The 22,999-nt window shown below is 46.2% G+C and overlaps 1 protein-coding gene and 1 pseudogene across 20 annotated transcripts in view; one reads left to right on the top strand and one right to left on the bottom strand.

Annotated features, from left to right (window-relative positions):
• The window catches only part of ACSL1 (acyl-CoA synthetase long chain family member 1), a 72,894-nt gene that overhangs the window by 25,490 nt on the left and 24,405 nt on the right, over positions 1 to 22,999 (bottom strand). For 13 of the 20 annotated variants that reach the window (XM_035292329.3, XM_035292328.3, XM_054252641.2 and 10 more), the window contains 2 exons: positions 7,521 to 7,635; positions 3,091 to 3,155 (listed from right to left, as the gene is read on the bottom strand). In XM_035292329.3, coding sequence (XP_035148220.2) covers positions 3,091 to 3,155; positions 7,521 to 7,635 — 180 coding nt within the window. The remainder of the gene's footprint in view (positions 1 to 3,090; positions 3,156 to 7,520; positions 7,636 to 22,999) is intronic. The other 7 variants (XM_078366020.1, XM_078366017.1, XM_078366022.1 and 4 more) reach the window with 1 other exon arrangement.
• Positions 10,850 to 11,423, top strand: LOC100386846 (ring finger protein 181 pseudogene; annotated as a pseudogene).

Below are 22,999 nucleotides of genomic sequence, written 5' to 3'. Positions count from 1 at the left end.
TTTTTTTTTAATTTATAAAGCAGCCAAAACTCGTTTATTTGGTACAAACACAAAAACAGCAACTTTTTTGAGAGACCTATAAAAAAATATGAGCAAGCTCTTATCATTTAGTTCTACAGTTCCATTCTTGAGAATGTATTCTTAGGAAACAATTCAGTCTCAGGAGAAGGTTTTTAAAAGCTTACATATAGGCCTGGCATGGTGGCCCATGACTATAATCCCAGCACTTTAGGAGGCCAAGGCGGGCAGATGACTTGAGGGAGCTCGAGACTAGCCGGGCCAACATGGTAAAACCCCATCTCTACTAAAAATACAAAAATTAGCTAGGCGTGGTGCTGGGCACCTGTAATCCCAGCTACCTGGGAGGCTGAAGCGGGAGAATCACTTGAACCCGGCAGGCAGAGTGTGCAGTGTACTGAGCTCACACCACTGCACTCCAGCCTGGGTGACAGAGCAAGACCCCAATCCAAAAAAAAAAAAAAAAAAGCCTACATATAAACATATGCAAAGATTTCAAAATTATTCCATCGAAAATCTCTAGGGTAAAAAACCTAATCATCCAATGGCTGCACAATTACGTAAATGATGGTAAATTACTAAGCAAATGCTACATAGTAAATATTATAATTATGAAGACTGCACCGAACTTAGGACAATATTAGTGATAAGCAACACTGTAAATATAAGAATGCACATTATAATAACTAAGTAAAAATTGGTAGCTTTGCAATATTTGGCACAGTTATCCTATCCTCTCCCCTTCCCTACCCCAAATAAATTAAAATTTTAAAGAAATCTTAAACTTTGCAGTTCTTTTTTTTTTTTTGAGACAAGAGTCTCTGTTGCCCAGGCTGGAGTGCAGTGTGCAGTGGTATGATCTTGACCCACTGCAACCTCCGCCTCCAGGGTTCAAGCATTCTCCCTGCCTCAGCCTTCCAAGTAGCTGAGATTACAGGCACCTGCCACCATGCCCAGATAATTTTTGTATTTTTCAGTAAAGACAGGGTTTCCCCATGTTGGCCAGGCTGCTCTTGATCCCAACCTCAGGTAATCTGCCCACCTTGGCCTTCCAAAGTGCTAAGATTATAGGTGTGAGTCACTGTGCCCCACCTGGAGTTAATTTTTTTATTCTCTGTTGGCAAATTCTAAGAGCACTCTTAAAGCACACCCATACCCGCAGGAAATAAGGCCACACCTGCCCCTGGCCTGAAATCCTATTGGTTCTGGGCACTGGCATCATCCTGGCTCTGCCTATGGGGATCAGACTGATTCTGGTAAGGTGACAATAGGATGACACAAACAGGCTCATTACCCTCTCCTCCACAGGGGAGTTCGAAAGTCTTGGTTGCATTTAAGGAATTGGAACCTGAGAAATGCCTGCAATTGGATGCTATATAGCTGGTAAATATTATTGAATAATACGTGCACATTTATCTTCTAGAAAGACAGGTCATACATTCTAAAAAAAAGAAAAACCCTTTAAGGCATTCCTCGCCACTAAAAGGTCATATTCATTGGATGACTGAAAAAAAAAAAAAGATTTGAATGTGCAAATCCAAGTTGGCTTCAGTTTTGTATCTTCACCCACTTCCAAATGAAGCATGCAAGTCACAGATTCACACCTTCAGAACCCCCGGTGATTTTCAATCTGCCTTGAAAACGCCAATCTGCAATGGAAGGTTCTCTCTTCTAGCCAATAAACAACAGAAGTAACCCAGGAGGCACGGAGGGTTCCATGAGGCCTCAGGACCATCATGCAGTGCTATGTGTTCAACACACACAAGCTGTTCTTACACTTGTGAAAATGAGGGATCCCTGAAACTACATTTGTGCAGGAAACTACTATTTGGCTCAAACGGGAAATCCTTCCAGTATTGTGAGCTACCGATCCTAGCTCCTCCTACAGGGGAGGTGTGAGAAGTCACAGACCAACACCTCTCAAGCAAAGCCTTCTGCATCCTGTCGACCCCAGAGGATGGCTGGGGAGAAATCATGCACTTAGGTCTGAGAAGAACCAACAAGCACTACTGCCGGAGTGTGGCTCTGCGTCTGCAGAGAACGATCCCTTCCGCAGATGCACCCCAAACACAACAGCTCCTGAACCGCCCTTCACACAAAACCCAGATGGAGGAAGTGCATTTTTATTCATGAATCCGCAAGACTACCTGCCTTAGAGCAGGAGAGGGGGAGCCAGCGGCAGGAGCCTTTACTGGACAGCTGTGTGGAAGCAGCAGGCAGCAAAACAGAGCTGGCATGTCTGGGGCGCCCGCCTGTCCCAGGATGCCACGTGGACTGGGGAAGAGCCGTGGCATCTACATTAATTGTAATCATGATAAAAATAAGAATAAACAGCAACATCTTCCTGCACTGCTACTGCCACTTACGAACAGCTGTTTCAACAGTTGTAGCCATCGACGGTGGGGACTAGAGACTGACAAGGGACACCACACTCAGATAGATCCCAGCTTCCTTTGTGCTCCTGCAGTAACACAAGTGTCTTCCCCAACATCTGTGCTCCTCCCTATGGCTGTCCTGGGGGTAAGTGTCACATGGGTGGTGAGATGGCCAAAGACAGCTTTGAAGGTCAGCGGGACATACTAGGAGAGCCCACACAAGAGGCTACAGGCCCTGCTTCTGGTCCTGGTTCTGCCACTAACCAGCTATGACCTTGGGTGAGTCACCTCTCTTCCTGGGACAGGCTCTCGTCATCTGTAAAATGAGGACATGTTTCCATGTTCCAGCTTCTGTGTTCTTCCGGTACTCCTTAGGTGGAGAGGAATAATCCCATCCTCCCAGGGGGACCGGGAGAGGAGCAGTTTCTAGAATTTTATCTTAAATATTATACTCGACTTCACAATGTATCCACAACAGCTTTGAAATACAGTGCTTTGAACTACTAGTTAAATTCCTTAACTCATTCTCCCTAAACCTTTGGGTCAGGCTTCTCCTCGGACGCCCCATGCTTACGGCAATGCTCTGAGCTGGTCCGGCACAAACGCTTTGTAGAAACCTTCCGGCCCCGAGCACTCACGTACGGAAGCATCCCTGCAAGCGAGAGTAGCCCACAGAGCCTGTTTCATACAAACTCACCTGCTTGTATGAAAGCCATTCATAGGGTTGGTCTGGTTTCCGAGAGCCTAAACAGGGGCCATTATCTAAAAAAGAGAAGGAACAATGGATGGGCTGAACGCACGTAAAGTTTCCTAGATTTTAATTTGTAACCCAACCCTATTCTACTAAATATCAGGTAGACTCGACTTTAGTTCTCAGATAAGAAAGGGTGACTTCAGATTGGAAATGTTTTCTCCCCCAGTTTTGGCCTGATTTTTTATTTTCTTGTTTATTTCTGTTTTGTTTAAGTGGGGCAGGAGAGGGGGACAAAGGGAAGGAAAGGCAAAATCCAACTCATAAGGACACTTAATTTGTGAATTCCTCTTTAACACCCTACTGGTTTAGACTAGGAGTCAGCAGACGGTGGCAGAGATCCTGCTGTAGCAGAAATGAGATACCTTTTCAGAAGAGGCATTCATCAACACTTTTCAAGAAGTCTGTGAGCATTCTAACTCAGAATATGCAAAGGAAAATATAATTCTTTATGTGTCCAAATTCTGATGACCAAAGGTATCAAGAATTACCTGGAATCCTAGTTACATGGGTAAAGTCATGACTGCAGAAAAACCAAACCAAAGAAAAGACGCAAAATGAGGGGACGTGAAGGGCGTTTGTGAAGCCAAAGTTACGAAGTACCAGGATGCGTCCAGATTCCCATTCAGGTTTCCAAGAAGCAAAAGGGGACCAAAATGCATCTGGCTTTGGCGTGTTAGGTTTGAGTATTCGTGAGGGGGCTCTGATTTGATGTGAGGACCTGAGGAAGTAGGACGGGAGGCCGGGCTGGCCCCATCACACAGATCAGGCCCTGGAGAACAGCAGTGCTGCACATGCAGATTCCGGAGTCAGCCACACGGCTGGGGAGGACACAGCCCAGACACACCCATTTCTCTGCCATCCCTAGAAACCGTCCTGATGAAAACGAAGAGTTCTTCCCGGACCCTCTCCAACTTACAGAGACTGTAAAAAAACAGGGCCGTACAAGATGAGTCCAATCAGGTCTTGTTTCCAGGAAAAAAATTGCATTAGCTGTATGCAACGATGCAATTTTATTTCTCGAAAACAGAGACGGGCACACTACAGCCAAGGGCCAAATCAGGCCCAGCGCCTGTTTCTGTAAATGCAGCGACAGTGGCACACAGCCACACTCATTCATTTCTGTTCTGTGTGACGCTGCAGTTGAATAGTGGCAACCAAGACCGTATGGTACCAAAGCCAAAATCGTTTACTATCAGGCTTTTTACAGAAAATGTACGCCAACTCCAGCTCTAGAACCACGGTCATTAAGCCTCAGGCTGACCAGGGGAACTTAATACTATACCTAGGCTCTATGATGCCCAGGCTTCAGCATTATTTACTCAGTTGGACAGGGATGGGGCCTAGGCCTCAGTATTTTTCAGAAGCTCCCTGATGGCACAAAAGAGCAGCTAGAGATGAGAGTCACTGAGAAGCAGGGAACTCCATCTTTATAAACGGCCTCCTCGGTGCAGTTTCAAAGTACTAGGTTTAAAAACTCTAGGCGGGCTTCTTCTATCATTCCACAAACTTCTGCTCCTTATTCAAATGCTGGGTTTCGCTCTTTTGTAGAAGTTTAACTCTATAGTAGCCTAAGAAATAAAAGCTTAGAATAAAATGCTCCTCTGGGAAAAAAAAAAAAAAAGCAAACCGAGACCTGCACAGCAGCTCTTTAGTGAGTCTAGACCAAGAAGACCGGACTACTCTCCCTCACCTTCTCTGACACACCCATAGAAGGACTTTCATTTTCCAGGGAGAGCAAGTGACCAAAGAGAAGTTATGTAACTTGTCTTCGGATCAGAAGAGAGTCAAAAGCATAATGTACATCACCATGCTCCTGGATAAACATATATACATTTACATGTATGTGGCAGGTCCTCAACTAACGGCATATCACGCATGTCAGATGTGGTTCTCCCCACATCTGGTGGTTTTTCTTGGGAGCTCTGGTCCGTCCCACATCCCAAAGCTGTGCCTGTGAGGTGAACTGGTGCATCCCCAGGGTCCTAGTGAGAGTGGGTGAGTGGGAGAGTGTGAGCGGCTGTGAGTATGAGTCGCCCTATGTCGAGAGGGTGTCCCGGCCAGGGCAGCTCCCACCTGACACCCTGGGCTGCCCAGATGGGCTCCAGTCACCCATGACCCTGAACCGGAATAAACAGGTAAACACTTATCTTGTTTTTATTAATTGTTCCTAAATGTATGCATCGCTCACATTTATTTCAATGTTTAATGTAAGAAGTGTGGTCTTTAGAAGTCTGCTGATGTTTTTTCTGACTAGAGATATGCTGTGGGAATTTAACTCTTGTTCGCATCAATTAGCCTACGGGAAAGTCGGTTTTATTATACTCGTTTTCAAGTTGCAGTTTCCAGGAACCTACCAAAGACATTAACTGAGGACTTACCATATACATGCTCTGTGATGTTGAAAAAGCACACACACACACACACACACACTTTTTCACGTGCCATGTGTTAGGCTGATCCGTCTGATGGATATTAACTACCACAGACAAACCCTGACCTTGACACCAACTTTGAAAATGTTTGTAAATTAAATAATACACAAGTAAGCTTGCTTTTCCTTTGTAATGGGGCTGGATGCACCTGCTATGGCAACACTGGGACGAACACGCTGCGCTGAGACATCCAATGTTACCAGTGTCAAGTAAGAAACAATAGCAACTTCCCGAGTGCATATTACATGCAGCATATCATGAGGGATAGAGCCAGCAATACCAGCTGACACCCTGGGCTGCCCAGACGGGCTCCACTCACCCATGACCCTGAACCGGAATAAAGAGGTAAACACTTATCTTGTTTTTAATAATCGTTCCTAAATGTATGCATCGCTTATATACATCTCCTGACCATAAAGAGATTACAATCTAGCTAGCAGTGGCCCAAATTAAAGATAAACATCAGAAGATTTAAATAACAAAGCATGGATTCCACAACCATTTTCAGAGACGAACCTGGTATAAGCAAAAACAAAGTGACTAGAATAGAAAGAGGACTTGGAAAACCAGAGGGTACCCCTCCCTTCACTGAGGATGCGTTAGTGGGGTGCCCACCATATGCCAGCCACTGTCTGTGCTGTGAAGTGAGATAACTGACAGCCACCCTGTTCTCAAGGAGCTCAGGCTGGGGGTTAGGGGGCAGAATGCCAGGTGAACACCTCTGTGCCATCAGGGGTTATGCAGAAAGAATATAAGGGGCTGGGAGGGAAAAGGGAAGAAATGTCTCACTAGGAGGCAGGGGCTGAAAACGATAGACTAGGAAGGTTTCAGAGAAAAGGTAAAATGCAGTGAGAATTTTAAAAGATTAATAAGAATACATCAAGCACCCAGGCTGGGGGTAGAAAGAGGCTTTATGATCAAGAACAAAGGTGCACAAGGCTGGGCGTGGTGGCTCAGTGCTTTGGGAGGCGGAGGCAGGAGGACCGTGTGAGACCAGAAGTTTGAGTCAAGCCTGGGCAACAAAGCAAGACCCCGTTTCTAAAAAACAACAACAAAAAACTGCACAAATGCTCCGGGCTGGGAGAGAGCAGAGGTAGTGGTGGCTCTGCAGGAAATTCAGTGTGACCCGAGGGCCACGTACAGGACGCCTGAGAGGGACAGTATGACCCGAGGGCCATATACAGGACGCCTGGGAGGGACAGTATGACCCGAGGGCCATGTACAGGATGCCTGGGAGGGACAGTGTGACCCGAGGGCCACGTACAGGACTCCTGGGAGGGTCAGTGTGACCCGAGGGCCACGTACAGGACGCCTTGGAGGGACAGTATGACCCGAGAGCCACGTACAGGACGCCTGGCAGGGACAGTATGACCTGAGGGCCATGTACAGGACGCGGGGGAGGGACCGTGTGACCCGAGGGCCATGTACAGGACGCCTGGGAGGGACGGGCTGGAAAGGAGGTGTGCTGGGTATCACAGGGTTTCTTACCACACAGTTAGTAATGAAGGGTAATCCCATGAGCCAACATTTCACAAGTGTCTCTAACAGAATACTGCCATACTGGGATGTCAGTATTTCTTTATCAAAATAGGGTCTCATGGTCAAGTAAGCATGAAAAATGCTGGATTGGGCCCAGTTTAACAGACATCTGAACTGCAGGAAACGTCAGAGCCCATCGTGCACTCGTGTAACATGTGACTTATCATAAAATACGGGACATGATGCTCACGTATTTGACCATGGAGCCCCTGGGGTCACAGGGACTATGTAGAGGGTCCAGTGGGCTTTGGGATTGACTCTGGGGAAGTTACAGAGGAGACAGAGAGGCCTGAGCAATACTAAGGAGGTGAAAGACAGGAGCAAATGTGTATTTCTGAAAGGCCACTATTTCTTCCTGAAAAACGGCAAGGAGTAGCCACGCAGATGCAGGAAAATGCTTACTTGACACATGTATTCCCCTCTGGAAACCTTCGTATAATGTTGTGACATCCTCATAGAAACACACCAAGGGCTCATCGCTGTCAAGTAGCGTGGATCTTCGAGCACCACCACTACCCTATCAAAAAAGAAAAGGGAGCATGTTAGAAGAAAGTGTTAAAAATAAAGATCCTTCGTGGTGCGATGATAAACGCATGCACTGTGGAACGGCTCAATCGAGCTAAGGTACATATCCACTCCTTACCTCCTTATCACTTATTTGTAGTGAGAGCACTTAAAATCTACTGTCTTAGTAATTTCAGATATATAGTCCATTGTTATTAACTATAGTCACCAACTAATAGTGAACATATAGTCACCATCTTTATTAAAAATAGATGTCCTGAGCTTGTTCCTATCATATACCGTAAATACATGAAATTTGTTTTTCCATTAAAAAAATAAAATGTTTAAAAATGAAATACGAAGTCTAACATACAGTTATGTTATATATATGTTATGTATGTTGTATAGATGCACCCCTCCAGGGGCTGCCTGGGGAACGGCTGCTCGGTGTCTGCTGAATGACTGAAGCACAAGATGCGCTGATGTAAATCAATCACTCACCTGGAGGTGAGCACAGGCTTCAGGGAAACACGCCTAAGGCAACAGGGCTGTCGCAAACGAAAAGAGGTTCACAGACCTGCACGTGCTGGACCTGCCGGATAAGGCCAAAGAGAGCCACAGGAGAACCGGAAACCGCCACTACACACACTGCCAGTTCTCAAGCCACCACCACCCACAGCACAGAGCACTGACCCTGTTCAGCCCCGGTGGAAATGAACCTCACTTGCTTATACTTCTAAAATGTTACCTATATTCTTTTGAGACTATTTCCACTGTTTTATCTCCTCACCAGCCACAATATAATCGCTGGAAACTTCACTTCCTTGCACAGCATCTCTAGCAGTTAAAATCATCAGCTGCAAAACATACGAATGTGCAGAGACAGGTTTTTACTAGTTCTACTTCCAGCATGACAGGCATGCAGATGTGACAACGCTGTGCGCCGTTCTCTAAGCCGCCTTCATCTGCTGGCTTCCTAAGTATACTCCTGACCACGGGTAAGGCGGCAGGGCCTAGCTTCCCACAGTAACAGCCGTAGTCTCTAGAGGTGGCAGGTCTCCACTGTGAGCTGCTGAGTCCTTTGGGGCCAATGGACACTGGAACGCATCCAGACATCCACAGAAAGCCAAAAAGCACTCTTTAGCGACCGATGAATAAAAGCACAATGACTATGATGTTAGAGCCCATCTTTTTTGTTTTTTTTTAAATTTCAGAGAGGGGTCTTCACTTTTGCAACAGTCTGGAAACCCTTGGAGAAATTAGACTGTGATATGAGAACTTCTGGTACCAACAGGAAAGAGCTGTCCAAAAGTGGACGAGATCGTTTCTGGCTTAAGAATACAGGAGACACCAAAAACAAGGGAGAAAACCTAAGTCTCAGAGCAGACAGTCTGGGCAGGCAGCACTGAGGACGAAATGAATGGGTGTCAGGGAGGTAGTGACACGGAGACCCCTGAGAAGGTGCTGACTGCCTGATCTGTTTCCAGGGGCTCTTCTATTTTTGTTAGGATGATCCACTCCTCTTCCTACAAGCTCTTTTGCTTTTTGTCCCTCCTTAAGTTATAATGTATATACTGTTTAAAAAACATTTAAAACCGGGCATGATGGCTCATGCCTGTAATCCCAGCACTTTGGGAGGCCGAGGCAGGCAGATCATGAGGTCAGGAGATTGAGACCATCCTGGCCAACAGAGTGAAGTCCTGTCTCTACTAAAAATACAAAAAAAATAACCAGGGCATGGTGGTGTACACCTGTAGTCCCAGCTACTCGGGAGGCTGAGGCAGGAGAATCGCTTAAACACAGGAGGCAGAGGTTGCAGTGAGTCGATATTGAGCCACTGCACTCCAGCTTGGTAACAGAGCGAGACTCCGTCTCGAAAAACAAAAACAAAAAACAAACATTTAAGTGATACAGAAGAATATCAAGGAAAAATGATTACTATTAATAGTCTGGTAAGTTCCTGCCAGTGTTTTTTCTATGCTTATACATTTATAGACATTCTGTCAATATCTACTGTGTGCTACATATGAGTAGCTCTTGATCCAAAACTGCAAACAGTTTTCTGTAGTAAATATGACCCAATCATATCTTTTAATCATCATGCTGTCTTCTCTCTCGGCAGAAACTTCCTAATACCTACAGCCATGGTTCCAAACATTCTTATTAAGCTACTTCATAAAGCAAAAAAGTGATTCTTTGTGTGCCTACGAATGGAAGAACATCTTCACTGTAGTGCCTTGCACTACTTAATCGCTGAGTCTGCTTTCTTTTCTGTAAAATGAGACATCATGAGTCTACTTACAGGGTTATTTTTTGTTAAAGAACTTTCCTGTAAAATACGATGGCGTAGAATATTACTCGTGCACCCAGTAGCATGCTCTAACTATAGTACAAGGCCTCCGTCACCTCGATCTTGACGCCAACAAATAGGCTGAAGTTCAGAAGGAATTCTGTGGCTTTGTAGTGAGTATCACAAGCCTCCTCAACCCATGAAGCCACCAAAAACACCTAGTGCACCAAGGCTAAGGTAGAAAGAGAAAGGAGGAAAGGACAAAACAATAGAAAATAGGGAAAGTGAGAGGGAGTGAAAGAAATAAGAAAAGTACCATAGATGCACAGTGAAGCGTGGTTGTCTCAGCATGGCCTAGAGATGCCAGGCCTAGGAGGCCTTGCTGCACAGGGAGGTCCTCACAATGCTCTGCTTAGGATGGTGCCTTCTACACCTCTTGACGCAACAGAAATGCATTCATGGTCTTTTTCAAGGCTATCTCTTCAGAAGCAACACCACTTTCTGCACTCAGCAGAGGAGCACACCCCTAGCTGTGAATGGGCAGATGGGGATAAGGTGAACAAGACACAAGCTTGTTCTGAAGGAGCCCAAGTCTCATCTCTAAGTGACCAGAGGGACTCCAGGGAACACTGGCCGAGCAGAAGAGTTCAGGCAGAGTCAGGACGAGCAGAAAGAAGCAGCAGGACTGAAATCTTAGGTGCACAGGCGCATCCGAGAGCCAAGCTTCTCAAAGTGTGGTCTGGGGAACACCTGGCACTTGTTAAGAAAGCAAATCAGACCAGACCTGTTGAATCAGAAACTCTGGGGGTGCAACCCAGCAATGCTTTAAGAAGCTCTCCGAGGGATGCTAAGGTTCGAGATGCACCTTCCTAGAGACAGCGAGGTCTCCAACAGGGAAGTGGTAGAGATGGGCTAATGGGTTAGAAAGAAATCTACAGGTCAGACGGCTGGGCAGCCATGGCGTCCTATTTCGACGAACACGACTGTGAGCCGTTAGACCCCGAGCAGGAGACTCGAACCAACATGCTGCTGGAGCTCCCAAGGTCACTTTTCAATAGGATGGAATTTGAAGACTTGGGGTTGGTAGTAGATTGGGACCACCACCTGCCTCCACCAGCTGCCAAGACTGTGGTTGAGAACCTCCCCAGGACGGTCATCAGAGGCTCTCAGGCTGAGCTCCAGTGCCCCGTGTGTCTTTTGGAATTTGAGGAGGAGGAGACTGCCATTGAGATGCCTTGCCATCACCTTTTCCATTCCAGCTGCATTCTGCCCTGGCTAAGCAAGACAAATTCCTGTCCTTTGTGCCGCCATGAGCTGCCCACTGATAATGACACCTATGAAGAGCACAGACGAGATAAGGCTCGAAAACAGCAGCAGCAGCAATGACTGGAGAACCTCCATGGAGCCATGTACACGTGAGGAGGCTGGGGCTGAGCGCCGGCCCTCTGCATCTTCCCTAAAACCTTGAATCCTCATTAAAGGTTTCTGTACTCACAAAAAAAAAAAAAAAAAAGAAAAAGAAAGAAATCTACAAGAGGCGGTGTGTGGAACAGGAGGGAGGGGAGAGACTGGAGAGAAGCCAACTCCTACAGACCTGGCTAGCTCCGTGGCGGTGCGGAGCAGAGAAGGACCAAGACACTGGGCGTGCTGCAGCACTCATGAACGGGATTTGACAGGCAATGAGGTGTAGGTGAAAAGAAGGAAAACTGTTCCCTCTAATCAAACCGAAGACTGGGCACTGGGGTAGGCTTCAGAAAAGAGGCTGGGTTTAGCTTTGGACATCCGGAGACCACATCCCTTCATGACAGGCCCACTGCCCTGGTCAGCTTCCCAGATTTCATTCTGAGAACCACTGCTCTACAGGACCACTTTATAACAAACTTAGCTAAATAATTAGGGTTGGGTTTTTGGTGGGGTATAATGTTTTGGAATCCGAGAAACACGGAGGCAAACCAGCTAAATCGAAGTAAAAGAAGTGAATAATATCCCCAATAAAGCAGCCTCCTGACACTGTAGCCTGGGGCACGGTATTTATTATTACACTAATTACCAATTAGAATAATGAGAACAGCTTGAAAATGAAGCAGTAAATGAGACATCTGCCAAAAGGAGACACTAAGTGAAGGCTCGATGATACTGGATAAAAGGTCATACTGTCACTCAGTTGTCAGATATAACCGTAATTTCAAGAAAGGAGGTTGAATAAGAAGGAAAAGGGCACAAAACATTAATATCTGTACTTCCAAATCCACAGCTCTATGAAAGGACCACACATTCCAATAATTAATCTTTTTTTTTCCGAAACAGGGTCGTGTTCTGTTGCCTAGGCCGGAGTTCAGTGCCATCGTCAGGGCTGACTGCAGTCTCAACCGTCTGGGCTCAAGCAGTCCTCCCACTTAACCTCCTGAGTAGCTGAAACCACAGACACATGCCACCTCACTTGGCTCATTTTTTTTATTATTTGTAGAGACGAGGTTTTCCTATGTTTCCCAGGTGGTCTCAAACTCCTGGGCTCACGTGATCCTTCTGCCTCAGCCTCCTAAAGTATTGGGATTTACAGGCATGAGCCACTGCACCCCAGCAAGTGTTACCATTCTTTGAACAAAAATGCTATATTTAAAACTGAGTGTCAGCAACCTTAGTTATATCTACATAAGCAAGGGGTTGCAAGCTGAGTGCTGGGAAGCACAGCTGTAACAAGTGGAGCCCAAAACGTCTGTAGGTTTTGCAAGACAGTCACTTCAAAAGCTGGAGATTTAAATACTGTATTATGTACGTCCACGTGGCTATTTCTAGGAACGCCTATTTAAATATAAAAAAAACAGCTTAAACGTGGCCATTATGGCCTCCGACATAACCTACTGATGGGGGGAGAGGGAGCAGTGTGTGTGGGAGTCGCTTGGGCTCAAGCAACAGAGTAAGCAAAGCAGATAACCCCAACTGAATGTGCAACACATCAGTCACGAGCCAGTGAGTCAACAGCCATCACGGATCTTTTATTTCTTCTGCTACAGACCTCCTTAAAGCGGTTATATAGTTTTCCCAGTTTTAAAAAAAAAAAAAAGGATGATGAGTCAAACCCACTACAGTGAAATCCTGGTCACTAGTATATTCCGCAACATCTCTACCAGCTAAGGTTCCTCCCGAGGTTAGTGCCCCACAGGGGCTGAATTAGGAAACAAGTCCAAGTTCCCCTTGGGGGCAGGAAGGGCAGAAAACCCTGAAACCGTGAATATCTGCATATCAAAGGTTCCCAAGGCCAGAACTCTCACCAGTATTTAACTAATAGGAATACAATGGCCAGCTATTTTGTGCTATTCCCCTACTTAAATGCAAAAGCAAATTACGTCCTTGAGGATTTCTTAGGGGTAGAGATTCCAAGCTTTACCAATCATGGTCTCCTAAGTCTGCATCTCCAAATGGGCACTACAGGGCATAGCAGTTAAATGCCCCTGTGCTCTTACTGTTTATGCAACAGAGGGATAGGGAGGTGGATGCAGAGCAAAAGGGAGAAGGGAGGGGAGAGTGAGAGAGAAGAGGGAAAGGAAGAGAAGGGGGAGAGGCAGAGCCAAGTAACTTCTAAAGAGATTGCCATGGCTTGCTCACGCCTGTAATCCCAGCACTTTGGGAGGCCGAGATGGGTGGATCACGAGGTCAAGAGATCGGGACCATCCTGGTCAACGAGGTGAAACCCCATCTCTACTAAAAATACAAAAATTAGCTGGGCATGGTGGTGCGCGCCTGTAGTCCCAGCTACTCAGGAGGCTGAGGCAGGAGAATTGCTTGAACCCAGGAGGCGGAGGTTGCGTTGAGCCAAGATCGCGCCATTGCACTCCAGCCTGGGTAACAAGAGCGAAACTCCGTCTCAAAAAAAAAAAAAGAGATTGCCGAAGACGTGGCCGGGTTCTAATGTGGGATCCATCTCTAGGATGCAAAGGAGCATGAAGAACCATAGTCTGGGGGTAAAAATGATTCCTTTTAGTTCCTTCTAATAACCTACCACGTGGTCTATACAGCTGTTCCCCTCTGTGGATATCCAAATCCACAGGGCACAGTACTGGCATGTAACCTATGCACATCCTTCCGTATACTCTAAATAGTCTCTAGATTACTCACAGTACCCAATATTTACCAATATGATGTAAATAAGTAGATGTTATACTATGCTGTTTAGGGAATAATGGCAAGGAAAAAATGTCTGCCTGTGTTCAATACAGACAAAAACACCCATTTATTGCCACAGAATATTTTTAATCCATGGATGCAGAGCGGCAACTGTATTCTTCCCAGCATTTACATTTTACATGCATCTTAGGCTGCTCAGAACACCGTCATGTGCTGCTTTCTGTAAACAGACACAAAACTACTTTTCCATCAGGTGACCTTTCAGAGAGGAACTCTGGCCATCAATTCTCGTATATAGCTAACTACATCTCTGATATATTACACTAGGCCTTTTAAAGGCCAGCCTCTGGGCAACTCCCCCTCCGTGATAATTTATAAATGACAATGGACAGATATTTTTTAAATTCCAGATACCCCCCCCCAACACAGTGAACTGTAAATGTCACAAGGTAACAACGAGGCCTCATGCTCACTATTCATGCCCACTATTTTTAACTAGCTGACTTCCCAAGATCCTTTCCTCCCAGCAGAAAGGGCAGGACTCTCCTGACATAGTGCAGGAAAGATGGAAAGGCGAGGGAACGTTTACAGAGCCTGCCAAAGGCCTCTCCAGATGAGGAAGCTCACATTCGGGGGGCCGCCTCCATTCTCAGTCCCATGTCCACCACATAGTGGAGCAGAGGTTTGAACCCAACTCAAGGAGACATCCAGATACATTGAGGTTTGCTCTACGGTTCACGGCCAGGTCCCAAACAGGCACACAGGGCCTTGATTCGTGTGTGGAGACGCCCTTCATCCTTGAGGAGGCGGGGTACAGATCACATGTGCCTGGCTGGGTTTTCTGATTCTTCAACACTTGCCTCTAACCCTCAGAACCTTTCTTCTTTTCATTCCTAGTTCATCTCCAGTTCCCAACTTCCTGGCTCCCCACTATCCCAATCAGAGGATTTGCTGAAGAGGGACAGGGTAGGGATAGGAGGCTGACATGGTACTCTGCAAAATATCTCATCACCAGACAAAAAATCAGCTGACCACAAGAGGGAAAGTATTACCCTCCCACCTCGATGAAAGGGAAGAAAATCTGAAGTCAAACATTGAAATTCCTACAAATACACTCATTCCAGAAAACAGGACTGCCAGTAGCATTTTGACATGCCAACCATTTGAATATACAAGGCGTTCTGCTTCACTTCTGCCCAGTCACAGGAGCCGCATTCCCATCTACCATCCGTCGGTTTTTGGACACTGGTTGCTGAAGGGATTTTGTCAGGAAACACAGCCTATGCTGGTCATTTTCATTTGGCACCAGTTGGCTCCACTTGGGGGAGGCTCTTTTTAAAAGTGAGCAAATATGACAGCACGCGTTTCTGTCATTTATGTGTATATATGTTCTTTGTTTAATGAAGCCTGTGAGAAGTGGCATCATTTGTACAAAATCAAATTGTGTTTTCGGGCCTGCTTTATTGTATTCCCTATATACTCGTAGGACCTTTGGCTTTTTCTTCCTGGGTAAAAGGAGCCCGGAAATAGTTTTTCAAAGATAACAATCAACCTCTTTCTCTCCTTGAATTCCTAAGCCAGGCACTCAATACTCCTGTGGCCTGGTCTTGGCATAAAGATCAGAAACTCTGCCTTCAGTTCTCATCCTGCAGGGTGCCCCACCCGACCACCATTGCTCATTACCAGTGCTGACAGTTTTCCTACCTAAGTCAGCCACCTAAAAATGTCTCTGAGTCAGCAGACAGGTCTTACAGTCTCTTAGAGAGCAACTCAGTTGTTTCCTATAATGTGAGTTTTATAAGAAAAAGTAAGTTAGCAAGATTTGTTCATAATTTGTTATTAAGAAGCTCATGAAGTTTTAGAAAAGGGGCTAAAGTTACCTCAAGGCATGAAAATGCTGATTTTGCACCCTACCCTGCCAGAATAACATTTCTGAACAAAAACAGCTCCCTAAGCGTCCTCTCCACCCACCCATGTGGTTAATACCGAGTCAACTTAACTGGATCGAAGGATACGAAGTATTGATCCTGGGTGTTTCTGTGAGGGTGTGGCCAAAGGAGTCAGTGGCTGGGAAAGGCAGACCCACCCTTACTCTGGGAGGCTACAATCTAATCAGCTGCCAGCACAGCCAGAACAGAAACCAGGCAGAAGAATGTGCAGACTAGACTGGCCTAGCCTCCCAGCCTACATCTCTCTCTCGTGCTGGATGCTTCCTGCCCTTGCACATCAGACTCCGCATTCTTCACCACTGGGACTCGGACTGGCCTCCTTTCTCCTCGGCTTGCAGATGGCCTACTGTGGGATCTTGTGATCATGTGAGTTAATAATCCTTAATAAACTCAAACATCTATACACACACACACACACATATAGATACATATCCATCCTATTAGTGCCGTCCCTCTAGAGAACCCTGACTAATATACCACCCCACTGCCCCAATGGCCAGGGTCGCCTGCCGCAAATGTCCTCAAATGCTGGAATACTTTTCAGGAATTCCCTGAGTACCAAGTCAGCACAGTTGCTAGGGGAAGAATTAAAAGGGGAAATCTCGGCTCCCATCTTCATTTGACCACTTGCACAATTACATTGCTATCAAAACCACGGAAAAACAGGCCATGGGGAATAGTGACCTGGAATCTACAACCACACACGGTAAGTAAATGGAAGTTAATGCCTAAAACCAGCCAAGATTCACATAAGGATGAGGGACAAAGATGAAACCAGAGCACTGGATCAGGAGATTCCTCTGAAGTCTCACACACGCTTCTAGTTAAACACACATCAGATAACTGATTTGTGTTCCAAAGCTTCCCAGAGATGAGAGTTACTTTACATTTACAAATGACTGCAGAACAGTATTTATTAGGTCATATTTACAAGTAACTGCAGAAACAACCAGATGCTACTACTGTCCCTAATACTTCTCCCTTCCTCTCCGTGTTTACCTGCTACCCCCCGCCTGCTTCAAATTCATTCATCTATCACCCCGTCTTGCAGCTGAGTGTGACGCTCCTTCTACAGACCCACCAGGCTGGTGTCAGTGAGGGTGAGTGACATCACCATCCACCCCAACCCAGCTGCCCTTCCTGCACAGCTCCCTTCCTGCCCTCTCCCGGCAGTTTCCACTTAGGCTTGTCCCCACACGTCTGCCTCACAGACACGTGTAATCCTGCCCAGATCAACAACAGCTCCCGCTCAGAGTGGGCCCAGCCACTCAAGTCCAGAAGGGAGCCTTGCCACCCTTAGTGTTTCCACTGGCATGACCCCTATAGGCCTGAACTTCTCCACAAGTCTGGTGTGAGTCTTCATAAAAACTTACCAATCAATGAGCTGTTCTCTTCTCCTGCAAAAATTGCTTCTCCCAGTTTGCAAGTGGGCCTTTACACGCATACAGGTGTGAGAAGTATGATTATGTGAAATGAGGGATTCCACCAGCCACATGGGGAAATCCTACTCAGTAATATGCGCCATATACACCCTCTAAACATGGATGAAGGACTCCAGTCCTTGTCGCAGTGTGCATGTGAGCTGGGAGGTCTGTGGTTTGTTCTTGAAGGCCATGACACTGAGGGCTGTGTGGGCCGTGACTTTTGAACTGTACAACCGTGCTGTTGACTGGGCACTGCTTCCACGGCCTGGATATGCCACCCTTAGTTTGCTTCTTCCAAAGCCGATGCTCTATGGCACGAAAACAAGTCACTTGCATTCATTGCTCTTAGTCTCAAGATGGCTCTCACCTCTGCCAAGGACAGGGGGTCTGGCCTGGGGCTCCCTGAAGGCAGCATCCTGCTCTGCCCTGGTACTTTGCATATCGTGCAGGAGAAACTCAAGTCCTTGCTGAATGAATACAGATCTGACAGCTATTCTCTGTGACCTGCGGAGAATTAAACCCAAAGTGTCGCATCCTCTGTAGCAGGCTTTAAGAAGCACAGGATTCAAATGCTAAAGCAAGTTCCTAACCATACATATATGCCAACATATGGATACATACATTTCAGTCTCTCACGAAAAGGGCTACCGGCCAGCATGTGACCTGGAGATCATGAGATCAATGGCGTGAAATTTAGTCATCTAAGTAGGAAACAGGATCAGGAACCAGTTCTGTGTACTGAAGGATACACTCAAGGAACCAGTTCTGTGTATTGAAGGATACACTCGAGGAAGAGGATCAGGAACCGGTTCTGGGTATTAAAAGATAAGCATCCAGGCTGGAACCAAGGTCTCTTAACAGTCTAAACAGTGAATCTGTGGTCGACTAACTGGGTTAGTCACCGGAAGTAAACCTTCATCCAGGTTCTGATACTCTTAAAATTAAGTCTTAGAAATGACTTGAAGGCATAAACTTGCTGAAATTTACTCCCTTCTCTAATATTTAAAAACAAACAACAAATATCACAGGTTTTTGTTTAAGTAAATTATAATCTTGTAGTAGTTGTCAAAAATCTTTCTGAACTAATTTGACAAGTCAGTCGTCTCATGCCACCATGCCACCTCTCTCATAAGAAGAGGAACTCAGATACTCCCTCTGGAGGGTCTCCATGCCACTGGCTTAGAAGGAGTAGAAAAAGGGCAGATGCATGGGGCTTATCAGTAATGGCTTCCTCCGGCACACAGGACCACACAGCAGCCATTCCCATTCCCAGGTGACCCCAGAGCCCAGTATCCAAAATCCCAGTGGCTCGCCTCAGTCCAGCGAACTGCTCCCACAGGAAGCACCCTTTGCGGATGCCTCCAATCCAGAGGGGGCCAGGTTGGCTGTGCTGGCGCAGTGCTGAACGTGAGACATCTCAGACAGCCTGAGCTTCTGTGAATGTCGTAGGGTCCACATGAACCAGGAGCAGCAGGTGTTGCACAGGACTTGCCTGCACTACTTCCTCCTTCAGCGATCACAAAGGTTCTCATCTATAGTCATAAAGGTTCATGTCCTGAATCTCTCAAACTCTGATACGTGGACCTGAAACCCTATCAACACCAAGTTCTGCTCTGACTCCACCTATGTCTGAGCTGGTTCAGGGACAGAGGATGAGGGCAGGGCAGAACCACTCAGGTTTTCACAGTCCTGTGCTCCTTTCATACCAGTCCTCACCACAACCTGATTCTCTTTTTATTTTTTGAGATGGAGTCTTGCTCTGTCGCGCAAGTTGGAACACAGTTACATGATCTCAGCTCACAACAACTTCCGCCTCCCAGGTTCAAGCAATTCCCCTGTCACAACCTCCCAAATAGCTGGGACTACAGGTGCACGCCACCACACCTGGCTAATTTTTGTATTTTTAGTAGAGATGGGGTTTCACCATATTGGTCAGGCTGGTCTTGAACTCCTGACCTCAGGTGATCCACCCACCTCAGCCTCCCAAAGTGCTGGGATTATAGGCGTGAGCCACTGTGCCCAGCCCACTAAGCCCACTACCCAATTCTTGACAATTTCTGATCTGATACCCAACAGAACCTAGACTCTGTTTTTATTTTATCTGTCCCTTTTGCTCCTTCCATTTCCATGACTACCTTTAGACTCATTTGCCTGTATATCCATTTTCAAGAGAGCCTGCTCTAGGTGAGGTGCTATACCTCACACCTGTAATCCCAGCATTTTGGGAGGCCAAGGTGGGAGGACTGCTCGAGCCTAGAAGTTTGAGACTAGCCTGGGCAATATAGCAAGACCTCATCTCTAAAAGAACTAATTATTTTAATTAGCCAGGCATGATGGTGCATGCCTATAGTTCTAGCTACTCTCGGAGGTAGAGGTGAGAAGACAGCTTGAGCCCAGGAGTTTGAGGCTGCAGTGAGCTATAACACCACGCACTCCAGTCTGGGCGACAGAGCCAGACCCCATCTCTAAACAAACGAACAAGACTGCTCCTGGGTTCAGAGGCTCAAGCCACGGACTCTTCAAATTGATCTGGACAGATCCCAAAACTTTCAATATCCTGGTTTACTGCCCCCTTCCCCAAAGCCCTAGTTAATAATATACAATTTTCTACTACTGTAATAAGGGCAGCATAACAGAGTTCTGGACCTTCGACTAACCGTTTGATACAATTTTACCACTTTGGACTCAGTTTTCTTGTGTATAAAATGTGAAGGTTAAAAGAGAAAGGGAAAAAACTAACATTTGCTGTATACTTATTGTGAGCCAAGCAGACATTGCATAACTACTCAGTCCTCTTAGCAACAATGAAGGGGAAAAGGTACTGTCACTTCTGTTTTCCGCATAAGGGATCTGCAGGTCAGAAAAGCCTGGTGAACTTGCCCAAGGCTGCCTGGTGTAAGCTGGAGTCCAGTCCCACACCTGCCCCATCCCTCTTCTCCCTGGTCCCTTTCCACTCCAACATGCTCCTGTACTTGCTTAACTGCAACCACATGTGTCTAGGCTCTGGCCACTCCCAAAAGGGTCCCAGTCCCTCCAGTGAAGATTGTTTTCACTAGGGGACCATTGGCTTCAGACTCAGACAGCAGGCTAAAGCATTTCGCCAGGCTGAACCGGAACATCAACTGACACCGGAAATCTTGCATCATGTGTGACAGTGATGTAAAAACAAACCAAAGCCACACAATCTGCTTCCATCCACTGCTCAAAGTCACAAAACAGCAGGAGGAAAATCCTGCAGAAGATGGAAGTTCTTCCTTGGCACGCAGGGAGGCCCCGTTATGGCTGTGAGCTGCCACTCCAGGCACAGGGACGTGGTTCTCCAGACAGGGCCCTGATCAGTCCAGGCTCCAAAACTTAGGAAACACTTTTTGGTTTCTGTTCCTAACCCAGCTTGTCTGCCCCGTTCTCTAATTTAGATCTTCATTCGAGGTCCTAAATTCACCAGCATGAGTGCTAACGTCCTCTATTTTTCTGAGACAGGGTCTTGCTCTGCTGCCCAGGCTGGATTGAGCGGCAGAGTTATAGCTCACTGCAGCCTCGAATCAAGGCTCAAACAATTCGTCCACTTCAGTCTCCTGAGTAGCTGAGACTACAGGCATGAGCGACCACCCCAACTAATTAAAATAAAATTTATAGAGATGAGGCCTTGCTATGTTGCCCAGGCTGGTCTCAAACCCCGGGCCTCAAGAAATCCTCTCACCTTGGCCTCCCAAAGTGCTGGAAGTACAGTCAGGGGCCACGGCATCCAGCCCTACAATACTGATTTTGAAAAGGAAATTTCAAAAGGTGTAACTGACAAAGAACCTCTGTGCTACTGCCTTAAAAATCAGTAGCTGGGGAACAGCCAGCGTGGGTTGTGATGAGAAGTGGCTAAACCAAAAAGTGCGGATTCTTCTCACTTTATTGTCCATGTAAACTTTATTGGACGAGGAGGGTGATAAGAATTGTGCACATGAGAGCGGGATGTGGAGTGAGGGCGGGAAATGGTCAAGCCTGCTTACTTATTTGCAAAGTAGGCACAGAGCAACAATATTCCACACTCTGACTGCCAGCCCCTGTAGCACTCTAGATGCACAGGCTCTTCACCAGCACTCGTGAAATGACTCAAGCTCCTCTTTCCTTGTCCTAGAGGTCCGTAGGATGACGCTAGCTGTATCACAGCATCTGTAATTATTAAGCACCATCATTCCACGGCTACTTTTACATTTATATTTTTAACTTCTTTTTCTAAAAAGGTAAAGCAAGCTCAGTATCTATTTCTAAGCCGCATACATTCTGAAAATAAGAGCTAAATCAATTTCTATAAACAGAGAAAAATCAGGAAGCCTCTATACTGGGCAGTACAATTATAGATTTTCATTTTTTGCTGCATATCTGAAGTTTTAAATTGTTCTATAGAGGACATATGTAATTATTTTAATAAGGCGCAATGCCTTTACACTAAGCTAAAGTCTTAAAATCACATGTTAAGTGCCTTCACAATTTCTCATATAATAGGAATTACTCATTTCTTATAATTACTGCTAAATTATACATGTCTTAACGCCGCACTTGCCAACAACTCTTCATAGAGATGGCAGCGCTGCCGTGACACATCACGTGCTCTGCCAGGAGATAAGGAAAGCCAGAACCTCACACAAATCCCTTAAGGAAAGGGAGATTCCACTCATTACTGGTATGCGATTAGCTGAGGTGAAACATTAAGGTACCCTGACCTTCTAAATAGAAATCAAGTAGAAAGTTAACTTTTCTCAGCAGTAGTTCAGTCATTCTATATTTATATTTTGGCATGAATTAGACTGAATAATCTTTTATATATTTTAAGAGTTTCACATTCATGAATCCAAGAACTTGTCTAAAATAAAACAAAGACCTAGAATCCTCTAAATAACGAAACGCTGACTCCAGCCAGGACTTCATGTAGAAGGGCACACACTCCCCTTGCAGGGGTCAGCCCCGGAGGGTGGGGAAGGCCCTCCATCTCTTACATCTGGCAGCAGTAAATGGGAGGACCCTGTGTTTCACAACGTTCTTCTGCTGAACACGGGAAACACGGAAGGCTGACTGACTTGGGTAGGGGAAAGTAAGTGACCACAGAGAAGAGCAAAGAACAGTGAGGAGTAGAAGTACTAGTGAGCATGCGGCCTCCTCATCTTCATACCCCGCCTCTCTCACTAGGGAAGGCGGGGAGAGCAGGAGCACTAAGAAAGACTCTTCCTCAAAAGATCCTCAGATTTCCCTATGCCATCCCACCTATTAAGCCCTAATCACCTGCGTTCCGGTTTCATTTTCCTAACAAGAGTACACAGTCTCCAGTTTGCCAAAGTCACACACAACCACAGCACTCAGCAACCCAGCCAGACATGCCTCTTAAGCGTTGTCCTACCCTGAATTCCGCAGCCATGTTCTTCTGGCAAGTTCTTACTCCAGCCCTATTCTATCTGAAATCCCAAAGTCCCTTTCAGCAGCCTGAGGATGTGTTCTAAGTATGAGATGCACCATGAGTGCAAACACTCTTTTGCTAACATTTGTTTGATAACTCTCATTCCTGGCAGAATCTAACCCCCGTGAGAACAGGAGCCCTGTGCT

The sequence above is a fragment of the Callithrix jacchus genome, chromosome 3 (assembly GCF_049354715.1).
Source record: "Callithrix jacchus isolate 240 chromosome 3, calJac240_pri, whole genome shotgun sequence".
Classification (NCBI taxonomy): Eukaryota; Metazoa; Chordata; class Mammalia; order Primates; family Cebidae; genus Callithrix; species Callithrix jacchus.
Note: the sequence above shows the minus strand (reverse complement) of the source record. Positions and strands in the feature narration are given on the sequence as shown.